Source organism: Daphnia magna, linkage group LG8 (genome assembly GCF_020631705.1).
Source record: "Daphnia magna isolate NIES linkage group LG8, ASM2063170v1.1, whole genome shotgun sequence".
NCBI classification, from domain to species: domain Eukaryota; kingdom Metazoa; phylum Arthropoda; class Branchiopoda; order Diplostraca; family Daphniidae; genus Daphnia; species Daphnia magna.
The window spans coordinates 2910078-2922334 of NC_059189.1; the positions used below are offsets into that span (position 1 = coordinate 2910078).

General features: G+C 41.6%; 3 protein-coding genes across 3 annotated transcripts; 1 reads left to right on the plus strand and 2 right to left on the minus strand.

The window, feature by feature from the left end:
• Positions 1 to 798: 798 nt before the first annotated feature.
• LOC116928778 (NAD(P) transhydrogenase, mitochondrial) lies at positions 799 to 5480 on the minus strand. Its single transcript, XM_032935879.2, has 12 exons — positions 5325 to 5480; positions 4715 to 4919; positions 4504 to 4658; positions 4298 to 4438; positions 3912 to 4222; positions 3581 to 3841; positions 3281 to 3508; positions 2819 to 3221; positions 2217 to 2746; positions 1760 to 2144; positions 1373 to 1689; positions 799 to 1307 (listed from the first exon to the last, which is right to left on the minus strand). Exons 2-12 carry the CDS (start codon positions 4906 to 4908, stop codon positions 1038 to 1040), a joined length of 3195 nt encoding a protein of 1064 aa, XP_032791770.2. The 5' UTR covers positions 4909 to 4919; positions 5325 to 5480; the 3' UTR covers positions 799 to 1037.
• A 610-nt stretch (positions 5481 to 6090) lies between these two features.
• Positions 6091 to 8537, plus strand: LOC116928614 (isocitrate dehydrogenase [NADP], mitochondrial). Its single transcript, XM_032935718.2, has 8 exons — positions 6091 to 6292; positions 6714 to 6829; positions 6981 to 7094; positions 7165 to 7195; positions 7258 to 7595; positions 7659 to 7762; positions 7829 to 8080; positions 8150 to 8537. Exons 1-8 carry the CDS (start codon positions 6193 to 6195, stop codon positions 8433 to 8435), a joined length of 1341 nt encoding a protein of 446 aa, XP_032791609.1. The 5' UTR covers positions 6091 to 6192; the 3' UTR covers positions 8436 to 8537.
• A 1116-nt stretch (positions 8538 to 9653) lies between these two features.
• LOC116928812 (keratin, type I cytoskeletal 10) lies at positions 9654 to 10547 on the minus strand. The gene is made up of 5 exons (XM_032935936.2): positions 10387 to 10547; positions 10113 to 10308; positions 9968 to 10024; positions 9821 to 9889; positions 9654 to 9746 (listed from the first exon to the last, which is right to left on the minus strand). The coding sequence occupies exons 1-4, from the start codon at positions 10501 to 10503 to the stop codon at positions 9858 to 9860; spliced, it is 402 nt and encodes a 133-aa protein (XP_032791827.2). The 5' UTR covers positions 10504 to 10547; the 3' UTR covers positions 9654 to 9746; positions 9821 to 9857.
• Between the last annotated feature and the right edge of the window lie 1710 nt (positions 10548 to 12257).

Genomic DNA, 12257 nt, shown 5'->3' on the forward strand with positions numbered 1-12257 from the left:
TATCCCTGGGAAATGGTACGCCCAACTAGTACGGGAAATGCGATTGTTGCGTGCAGCGTCGACTACCTCGTCCCAGACGACGAATAGCAACAGCGCTGTCTAGCAGAAGAGTTATAATTTCATCTTGATGTACACGAACAGCTTCAGTCTGCACGCATCAAGCAATTGGAATGTTTGTTACCTTAGCTCTACAGCATTAGCTTATACGTGACATAATTCGAAATCTTCATAATTCCAAATTCAGTTGTCGAATAGGGAAACTTGTGTCAAATCAAATATTAGCTCCGTTCCCTTATTTTCGATTTTTCAAGGAATTATTGGTTTTTGTTTTCTTGCTATGCGAATTCCAATTAATGTAAAATACGTCTAACATTGCGACCGTAACATTAGTCTCTGTCCGTAACGCAGGTGCAAGTCTCGTTATTTTTACTCCCCAACCGCCTATTTATCTAAATGTACATTATCGATTACCACGCGTACAACATAAATTTAAACGGTCATCGTAAATACCAGCGTCGAAAATGGAAACTAAAACGTGAGATCAGATATGATACCAAAGTAAAAATCAAACGCCTTCTTATTTAACTAGCATCATCCGTCTACATGGGACAAATGTCATTTGTTACTAAGGAGCAAGGAAAGAGAGAAACATGGTCCTGATTACTTGGACCCATTAATTCTTCCATTCTCCTTGCCATTAGCGCAGTGCGTGCAAAAAGAGTATCTAACCAAAAGAGATATTAACCAGACACAGCATACCACACAATGTCGAAAAAATAATAATAAGTCAAGACATTGTTGCGTTACCCCGCCAGCCATCGTTAGCGAGTGACAGGCACGTTGGTCAACGTGTTTTTTTATTTTTATTTTCTGTTCTTAGCGTCTCTTTTTATAAAAAGACACCATCATTACAGTATTTTGTTTTGCACTTGATTTGTTTTCTAATGCGAGAAACATAACCGTTCATATCTGCACCAAAGAAGTTGATCAACTACACGACAGATACAACGAATGTGGTACACAAAGTACTTTGGGACCTATTGCGATTCGTAATGTTCCTTGATTTTGCTAAGCAAAGAATCGCACGTCTTTTTAGCATCACCCAACAACATGGCAGCATTGGGCTTGTAAAAAATCGGATTGTCTACAGCGGCGTAACCAACGCCCATCGAACGCTTCATGACGATGACCTGTTGGGACAGCCACACTTTCAGAACAGGCATGCCTGCGATGATGGAATTAGGATCTTCTTCAGCGGCACTGTTGACTGTGTCATTGGCTCCAATAACGAGCACCAAGTCGGTTTCCTAGAGCCAGTGGAATTTAACTGGTAAATATAATTTTAATGTCTCTATTTAAAGCAAAATTATACCTTGAAGTCATCGTTGATCTCATCCATTTCTAAAACAACATCGTAAGGAACTCCGGCTTCAGCTAGGAGGACGTTCAATTGGCCAGGCATACGACCGGCAACTGGGTGGATGCCGAAGCGGACATTCTTTCCTTTACTCTTCAAAAGACTAACCATTTCGGCAACGGGATATTGAGCCTTGGCAACGCACAAACCGTAACCAGGTGTGATGATGATGTTCTTGGCATTGGTAATCATCTCAACAGTGTTGTCAACGTTCACTTCGGTGTGAGTACCAGTGATTTCCATTGGCTTACCTCCGGCCGTGGAAGACGTACCTGAAAACAGAAGACGGGACAATTAAATCTACTCGCAACTGCTGAAAAAAAAAAAAAAAACAAACATTACCATAACCACCGAGAATGACGTTGGGCAAGGAACGGTTCATAGCTTTGCACATGATGTAGGACAGAATTGCACCGGAAGAGCCAATGAGAGCACCGACGATGGTCATCAAGTTGTTGTTCAACATGAAACCTTCAGCGCAGAGAGCCCAGCCAGAGTAGCTGTTGAGGACGGTGATGACGACAGGCATGTCAGCACCTCCAATGGCTGCGGTCAGGGTGACACCCATGATGGTCGACAGTGCTGTGGTTGTTCCCAGCATAGACATACCAGCAACAAACGACGGATCGTAGAAGTAGTAACCCATCGCACCAACGTTGCCCAACATAAGCGCAGAATTCATGGCGTGACGACCAGGAAGCAGGAGAGGAGATGAATTCAACATACCCTATAAAATGAAAAAATAAATAAATCCTCAGTCAACAGGTGAAGTACCATTAGCAATGCACTAGTTTCTAACCTGTAATTTTCCATAAGCGATGAGAGAGCCACTGAATGTAACGCCGCCGATGAATGTGCCCAGGAACAAAGCTGTCTTAATGACGTTGGCAGCTGGATCGGTGGCAAAGTGTGGGAAGTCGACAATGTATGTGCTCAAGCAAGTGAGGACGGCAGCAGCTCCGACCAACGAATGGAAGGCGGCGACTAGTTGAGGCAGATCGGTGATTTCAATCTTTTTGGCAATGACCGTGCCAATTGCTCCACCAACACCCATGCACGCAGCCATTTGAGTGAGGGTGTCCATGTTGGGACTCATCAAGCCCAGAGTGGCGGCAATACCACCAGAAACACCAATCTGTCCGAGGATGTTGCCAATACGCGAAGTCTTCTGTGAGCTGAGGCCAGCCAATGCACCTACGCAGCAGAGGGACGATGCAAGGTATGCCATCTGATGCACTTCAGGATATCCCATGTGTACACCCCAGCCATAGCTGCCGAGGAAGACCGAAGCCGGAATTCCGTACAAGTAGTAAAACTCGGGTGGGTCAGCTGTTGATACATTTTTAAAAATAACGTTCAGTTAAGTCAAATTGCCTTATGGCAGTTTCTTTTTCTTCTTACTCGGTCTCCTGAACATGTCAAGCATCCTTTTGGTGACCAGGAAGCCACCGAAAATGTTGATTGACGAGATGAATGCAGCACTAGCAGCCAATGACTGGGCAGTGTTAGATGGGAAATAGCCGCCACCCATTTGGAGGAGACCGCCGACCGCAGTAATGCCGGAAATGGCATTGGTGACGGACATGAGAGGCGAATGCAGGGCTGGGGTAACTCCCCATACTGTATGATAACCGACGATGCAACCCAGACCTAAAGTCGTAGTCATGGTAGTAAAAGCCGGATTAGGAGCATTCATGCCGAGTGCCATCAACGATCCAAGTCCTCCGGTGTACATCAAAGAATCCTTCAGGGTCATGTTGAAATAGTCTGGTGGCGGTGGTGCAACTTTCTCTGCCGGTTTCGCCTGGTGAAGGTAAAATAGCTGGTAATAAGAAAAAATTATCGCTTAGATAGTCGACTTACCGCTTGAGCTTGAGGTTGTGCGGAAACTGCCACAGGTGGGGCAGGCCACAAGAGCTGACCGTCCTTCAAGACAATGGCTCCACGAACAACTTCGTCCTCCAAGTTGATGTTAAAGTGATCTTTCTCACCCATGGACAGGAAGAATTTGGAAATATTGTTGGCGTACAAAGTAGAGGCCTGAGTTGGCAGACGGCTAGGAAAATCGGTAAGACCAATGTGGACTACATCCTGCATGCCAAACAAATTATTAAGTTTAAATTATAACTATTCTTAGCTAACTATTATTTTTAATAACCGCACTTTGTAAGTGTAGATCTCTCCTGGCTTAATAGTCTCAATGTTGCCACCAGCTTCCGCTGCCAAGTCAACAACAACCGAACCAGGTTTCATTGATTCGATCATGGCCTTGGTGATGAGCGTCGGGGCTTTCTGGCCTGGGATCAACGCGGTCGTGATGATGACATCGACTTCCTTTGCCTGTTTAGCAAACAGCGCCATTTCAGCTTCGATAAATTCCTTTGACATGACTTTGGCATATCCGCCGGCTCCATCTCCAGATTCCTGTAATCCAAAACGTCCAAAATCTATCTTTGATTTCACCACATAGACACCAGAAGTGTGACAGCCAAACCTTAATGTTGACTTCAAGAAACTCGGCGCCCATAGATTCAACCTGTTCTTTTACGGCCGCTCGGGTATCAAACGCACGCACAATGGCCCCCATGTTTTTCGCTTGACCGATAGCTGCCAGACCAGCAACGCCACCACCAATGACTAGAATTTTGGCAGGCGGCACTTTGCCAGCGGCCGTGATTTGTCCTGTAAAAAAACGACCGAAATGGTTTGCGGCTTCGACTACTGCCCTGTAACCGGCAATATTTGCCATGGAACTGAGAGCATCGAACACCTGTGCTCTGGAGATGCGGGGAATGGCATCCATAGCTAGAAGAGTCAGAAAAGTTCATTTTCTTTTTGTGCTGTGTGTAAAAAACATAAAATATGTGCATGCAAACCCACCAAAAGCTGTCAGTTTTCTTTCAGCCATTTTACCAACCAAAGGTTTATTGAGAGCGGGGTAGAGGAATGATATAATGTTGCCATGTTCTTTTAGTAAACCAATTTCTGTTTCTAAGGGTTGTCTCACTTTCAAAACAATGTCTGAATAAAGTAGAGTGCAAACAAGTTATTGATGTCCCCACATTGAAATACTGTCACCATTTTACCAGATTTTAAGGCAGTGTTCTTGTCAGTGAGTTTACCTCCTGCAGCAGCATAGTCATCATTGCGGAAACGAGCTTCAATACCTGCTCCTGACTCAACATTGACGGTGAAACCCTTTTTGACTAGGGTTGCTGTCACTGCTGGGGTCAGAGCAACTCTGCAGATGTACAGTATATAATTTTATCATCCCTGAGAAGGATTTCAGTCCTTTACCTTCGCTCATTGCTCCAAATTTCTTTAGGAACACCAATGGTTAGATTTTTGTAGGGAATTCCTTTGATTGGCTCAGCCTGCTTGGCATCCTTGCGTAGTGGTCTAGCATATGTACGGAGCCCACGAACCGAACAGAACAAGGGTGATTGCACCTGCCCTTGGATGTTTAAGGAAACACGTAATACGCCGGCCATATCAACGAAATCTGTTTCAAGTCAACAACAAATTCGAAAGTTCAAAAGATAATGAGAAAGGTAAACAAAGTCCAATCGATAATGCTGTTAACGATGGCCGCTAGATGGCTATACGAAGGTGCTAACAATACAGTCTATTAATAAATACGACTACGTTGCGTTTTTTCTCATGTGATCGTTATGAAATCTTACCATTCGCAAAACAGAATCGAAATATCTGTTTCGAATCTTGTATTTACTTTTAGTTCAAGTATCTTTATGGAACGGTGAGAAGATATTGCGAGACAAAGGGGGGCAGGGGTTTACGTGAGGGAATTGTACAAGCAGTGTGAACGGGCCGATGTCGCACTGACACCCCAAAAATAATTTGAACCTTCACGTAAATTTTAATTAACAAGCAATAAAAATGTACTTACTCGGCCGCAAATGCGTAAGACAAGTATGGAAGTAATTCGGAGAGAGAAAGAGCCGGGGATCTTTGCTCCTACACCCGGCAGTCTGCAGTAGGATAACAGTGAACAGAGGTATAGGAGAACCCCTTCTTCAGAATATGGACGCTAGGGGCGCTGGTTTGGCAAGGCGCCAGATGACAAAAGAAATTTGATGACAAAGGATGTTAAAACTTAAAACTACCAAAATTGGAATAAGTGTACGAACAACGGAAGTAAAAGAACATTGCCACCTTTTATTAGTATTGTAAAGCAATATTCCAAAACCTAGTTTTTTGAAATTTTAGCTGATGTTATAGAATTCATGTGCATTAATTATCGCATTTATAAGAGTATACCACTCAACCTGCATCTTTTATGCAACAGGAACTTAAGTGGAGTAAACCGCTTTATTTCTAGCAAACTGCGCAGTTCATTCACGTATTCAGAGCACGCATGGCCACTTGAAGGTCATCTACCGGCACTAGGGTTCAAACTTGTAACCGCCTAATACGTCCAGTTAAACCAATTTAAGGTAGCTGGCTAGCTGCCCAGTTAGAAGTGAAGATAGCAACAGGAAACCCAACAGAAACGCTAGCACAAAATGTAACGTTATTCCAAGTAATTTAAAATCAGTCTTTCACAAATCAACTTTGGCGAATTGCAAACTAAACCACCAGGGGCTCTAGTAGTGCTCAGTTCTGTACCGTCCCCCTCCCCTCTTATCCAGTCATAATATCCGCCCTTCTCACTCCGTGGGCCAAGTTGGCGACGCAGCTGATGTGCAAGTATTTTCGTGACTTGAACACGGTCTACGGTAGAAGGAAGGCAATCAAAAAGTACGTCGGTAACCAAGATGGCAGGAAACCTCGCTAAAATCGGTAAAGTGCTTGGACAACTAAGCACTTCATCAACTAAAGTATGCGCTCCAGCTGTTGCTACACAAAATCGCAACTGTAAGTACTTGAATTTGGTAATTTTATTCTGGTTTCAATTTATTTATTGCTCAGAAGTTAAGTCTTTGTACAAACAAACCATATCTACATAGACATAATTTAAAAAAATATTTTCATCTTAAATCATGTCGTTGTTTTGAATCCGTGAGTCTGCATGGAATGCTTGGGATTTTTTCACGTGTGCATTTTATTAACAAAAAAATTGCTATTTTGGCTCTGAAGCAGTAAACAGAAAACGTACGGTCTGATAGAGAAGGGAAAAGCTTATTTTATCCTACAGATGGGGCCCTCTGACGTACGTGATCTAAGATTATCTTTGTTGACGTCAGTAGTCTGCTTCTGTATCTTCGTTTTTTATTTTTTTCATGGCACCATTTGTTTGTTACTTTGTCGTTACCTATTCATTTTTGAATTTTTAAAGATGGTACCGGAAAAAGGATTGAAGTTGCACGACCCGTTGTCGACCTTGATGGAGATGAAATGACTCGCATCATTTGGGAAAAAATTAAGGAAACCCTGATTTTTCCTTATTTAAAGGTAGGGGTGTTAATAACCATTTTTAACTATTCACAACTGGCTAATAGCCATGAATGGCTTGCAGCCAGATTCACCTATTGGGCTATTGCCAAGCTTGAAATAGTTAGAAGGCTGTATGCAGTTGCTGATGTTGGTTTTCTTTGTACTTAAGATTGAAACACTCTACTATGATCTTGGACTTCCATACCGTGACCAGACTGATGATCAAGTCACTTTCGATGCAGCTTATGCCATCTTGAAACACAATGTTGGCATCAAGTGTGCTGTAAGTACACATGCTTTTACTGATGTTTCAGAAATATAATTCTAAAATTTTTTTCAATGTTTCTCAATAGACTATCACACCTGATGAACAACGTGTTGAAGGTATGAATTCTTATTTTTCATGAAAAAGATTCAGAGTTTTTCACTGAGCCCTCTCCTTGTAGAATTTAAACTTAAGAAAATGTGGCCTAGCCCGAACGGAACGATCCGTAACATCTTGGGAGGCACTGTTTTCCGCGAACCTATCCTTTGCAAAACTATCCCCCGTATCGTGCCCGGGTGGACTAAGCCCATTGTCATTGGTCGTCACGCTTTTGGTGACCAGTACAAGGCCACAGACTTCGTTGTTCCTAAAGCCGGAAAAGTTGAACTAGTCTTCACTCCAAAAGATGGATCTCAGCCTGTCCATTATCCTATGTATGAATTCAAAGATGGGGGTGTCGCCATGGGAATGTACAATACGGACGAATCGATCACCGCTTTCGCCCACTCTAGCTTCCAGGTATGTTACTTCATCAGTTCGTTGATCAACCACTAACTATGAATACTGTTTGAACGGTTTTAGATGGCCATTAACAAGAAATACCCGCTATACATGTCTACCAAAAACACAATCCTGAAGCGATATGATGGTCGTTTCAAGGATATTTTCCAAGATATCTATGAAAAGTAGGGTGATCATTTTACCACTTGCAATAATTATGCATAGAGTACATCAAATTTGTATTTGTAAAGGACATACGAGTCTGACTTCAAGAAACTTGGCATCTGGTATGAGCACCGTCTGATTGACGATATGGTTGCTCAAGGAATCAAAAGTTCCGGGGGGTTCGTATGGGCCTGCAAGAACTATGATGGTGATGTCCAGTCCGATGTCGTTGCACAGGGTTACGGATCTCTTGGTTTGATGACATCAGTATTGATTTGCCCTGATGGAAAGACCGTAGAATCTGAAGCTGCCCACGGAACTGTCACCCGCCATTACAGGTATTACAATGTAGCACTACTTTTGTATACTTGACAAAGTATTGACAAAATTTATGGCAATTTTAATAGAGAACACCAGAAAGGCAAGTCCACCTCAACCAACCCAATTGCCTCCATCTTCGCGTGGACCCGTGGTTTGGAGCACCGTGCTAAGTTGGACAATAACGCTGAACTGGCCCGCTTTGCTCAGTTGCTCGAGAAGTCTTGCGTTGATGTTGTCGACTCTGGAAAGATGACTAAAGATCTTGCCATTTGCGTTCATGGCATGTCTAATACCAAGGAAGGCATGTACTTGAACACCATGGATTTCCTTAATGCCATATCAGAAGATTTGAGCAAAAAAATGTCCAGCTAAATCGTACCTTCCTTTCCAACTGCTGGTACGATTAGTATCTGTGCAACGTCCTTTCACGTTATTGTTGTGTAGGCCAAAGCAATACACATCCATCTTGTGTAAGGTTTTTTTTTTTTTTTTTAACTTATCGGACTTTGGAAAACGCATCACAGAAAATGAAAAAAACGATAAGGGAATAATTGTTCTGTTACAAGACAATGCTATCAATTCCTTAGCTTTTAATAAACTTCAGAAGAAAACAAAATTGGTAAAATCTATTGCCCGCCAGAATTCTTGGGTCCGCTAGAGGCTGTTTTTAGTTAGGTATTTAAAATTGCGCAAACTAAGATTAACTATATACAGAGATTACGGCTGCGCTGAATTCTAAGGGGAAATAACATTAGCAAACACTCGATACCCCCAGAATTCTGGGGTGGGGGGTAATAAATAAAGATAATTAAATAAACATTCGACCTGCAGATGCCATTTTTGTAGTTGCGCAAGATAGCAGACGACAAATGTATTTAGCAGGGAAATTGTAAATTGCTCGATTGCATGTGAAAAGTGAGAACTCGGTGTGAAAGGCGAGTGTTGGAGAAAGTGAATTCGTGCTTAATTGTACAACCTTTTACAGTTGAACGTTCTATTAAACAATGTCTAATAGGACGATAAGCTAAACTCTTGCCTTTATAAGCATTATTTCGTGCACGTGTGGTGAAAACATAAAAACAAATGTGTTCAACGGAGCAGCTCGTCTTCAGAAGCATTTCTTTAGGATATAAAATCATCCAGACCCAGTAAGGTACAAAAAAAAACCCTGTGTGAAGTGAAGTTTTGTGTTGAATATTGGGGGCATTTACGTAATTAAAGAAAGCTCATTTAATTGGCGTTTACAAAGGTTGTATGCAATTTGAATGTTCTTTTACTGAAACCGTTGGGCAATGTAGTGTGAAGTGTGAACACGTCCTGTCTGTAGTTCATACGTTTCAGTCTCTTGGCTACTAGATAGGAATTTGGGGTTAGCAGTGGAGTAGCCAGCTTCATTTAAAGAAGACTTCCTACGAGATTTACTGGATCTCATATAAGGAAGCGTCATGTATACAACTCTGTTCATGAATCTGCTGGTTGGGTTTTACTGTTAACAGACATATCAAACGTTTTTTCGTAACTCGTGTATTATTGCGCTGAGGTTGCTGTGCAGAACAAGACGATTGGTGTAATGAAAATTGTTTTAAGTTGTTGCTTTATATAGCAAGATGATACGAATGCGAGTGTCGATTTGGAACAATATATTGACTGATCGGCGCTTCCTCCTGTCGCGTCGATATGCGTCTGAAATTAGAAACAAGTAAGCAATTTCATAAATTTAAAAGCCGTTAAAAGTGCCTTCATCTCATCAAAGTTACCTTCTAAGTGTTATCTGATGCGATGTCTCTTAGAGTATTAATATCCGCCCATTCCGCCGTAGCTACTGCCTGAATAGGATATAAGCAAACAGTTTGAAATGAGCAGTGATAAAAAAATAAAGGTTTTTTCAATTCTTTCCGTATTACCTCCTTTTCCTTTTCCCTTCCCTCCTTTGCCTTTTACACCTTTTCCTTTGCTTTTTCCTGATTGAATAACAGTTTTCATATTAATAGAATCATCCCAAATAGTCTATTTAAAGTCATGTAGATATTATAATGAATTTTTCTTTACCGCCACCGTAACCACTGCTACTTCCATAGCTACTTCCGCCTCCATAGTGGCTTCCTCCGCCATAGCCGCTGCTACCTCCATAACTGCTGCCAGAACTCATATGTTTCTTGCCTTTAGACTCAGCCATCTCTAAATCTCCATTGGCCGCCTCTTGGCAGTAAACCACTGCCAGCAGCACCGCAAAGATTAGCGCAATCTATTTGAAAATGAATTGTTTTCCGTAAGCCAAAATCAATACTGTACTGCACACTTCGAAGTGAGATCCGATACTTACTTTGAAAGAAAGCATTACTGTAAAGTATTTTCGTATGTCTTTAGCGAACGAGGAGTTAAAAGATGTGACGATTTCAGTTAGAGTGGCCCTCCTTTTTATACAAACCAAAAACTCCATCTTAGCAGTGTGCGTTTGAAAAAAGTATTCTACATGGTTACTGCAATCGTGTTACAAGGCCGAGTGAAAGGATGCTGTTAACGAAAACCTAGAGCGTTCCAGCAATTAATGGAACTCGCGAAGTGTGTACGAGGATTTCTAAACAAGTAGAAGCTTCAATCTTTAAAATTTGTTGCATGTCAGCTTTCTAAAGTTGCGTAGGCATTTTGAGAATAACATATTGTAATCAAGTTATAGTCACTGTTGAAGACGCAACCCGTAGTCCATCGAAAGGGAAATTCTGTGTTTTCATTTATCGTCCCTGAATTCCCAGCTTAGGAGAAAGCGGGAAACTCTCGTTTCTGCTTAAGGAGTAGCCATGACATATTATTTGTATTACCGTTATGAACAGTTAAAAAAGTTGGACACACATCGGTTCCTTTCAGCACAGCATTTCACAAAAAAATAATAAAAAAAAATAATAAAAAAAAAATAAATAAAAGAAAATAAATAAAAACAAAACAAAAAAAACAAAAAAAAACAACCAACAATAAACTTGCAGCTCAATGAACGCTCGAGTACCTTAAATTTTCCAGTTATAAAACATAACAACGCAAAAATCAAGCAGTTTCCCGATAGGGATTCTATCAAAACTCGCATTTCCCAACCCCCTGATACAGGCACCCTTATCCTTCTACAACGACCGGTGGATCGACCGACACTTTTTCTGAGACTTTACCCCAGAGATGGCGCTGATGGCGCGGCGATTTCAGGGGTGTCCGCACTAATCTTTCGTTCGTTTTTTTTTTTTAGATGCTGTGCCGCTGAGATTGGTCTCCATTTGTAGAGGAAATAACGCAGCAGCTCCCGGTTAAGTCCCCGTTTTTATCGGCTGAACGACGAAGGAGTGTGGAGCAGTTTAGTCAGCCAACTCGAGTCGATTTCAGGGTCTCGTACGTATCCTTTATAGGTTTTCTTATTTTAGATGCTGCGTCGCAAAACTTGACGTCTGTTGTAGAGGAGATAACGCGGAGATTAACGAAGGGGTCTTGTCAATTATCGGCTCAACATTAAAGGAATGCGGAGCAATCTAAGAGCGACTCGACATTTCTGGAGATTTTTTTTCAGAGAGATGGCGCGTCGGTCATGAAGATAGGGAAAAATCAGGCCGCGAAGTTAATTTTTCAAGGCGAGGCTTTGTGCGTCGCCCGGCAACGGACAGGTTTTTTCACAGGCCGTGTGAGCTCCATTGTTTCGATCATGGTCGTCAACATAAAAAGGGGCAACTACGGAACGCCGTTTGATCCACTTTTTAATAGACAACTCTTTTTCGATAGTTGTCCGTTTATTTAGCAAATAAATAAAAAACTTGTACTGCCATGTAGCGATTTCGATAGACGACGCCTTCAAGGGAGGAGGAGTCTACAACATATTGAATTTATTGATCGATTGTTAGGCCGATTTCGATTATACCGTCTGATTTTTGGAGAATTTCAAGAGATGTCATTTTTGGCCGATTTTGACAAAAGTGGAAAGGCTATACCCTTCCCACTTTTTCATTTTTGACCAAATTTCAAATTTGGCTAAAAATACATGATTTAGATTCAGAATTGAATGAAAATCACGGAAATCAGGTTTATTTTTCTATTGGTCTTATAGTTTTTCATTTACATGTTAAAAACCATAAATGAAGTTGGTGCGCTAACATAACTGTTTTCGTTAATTTTTTAAACGGCTAGTCTAAAGAGAAAACCAATGACTAAATCGAAATCAGC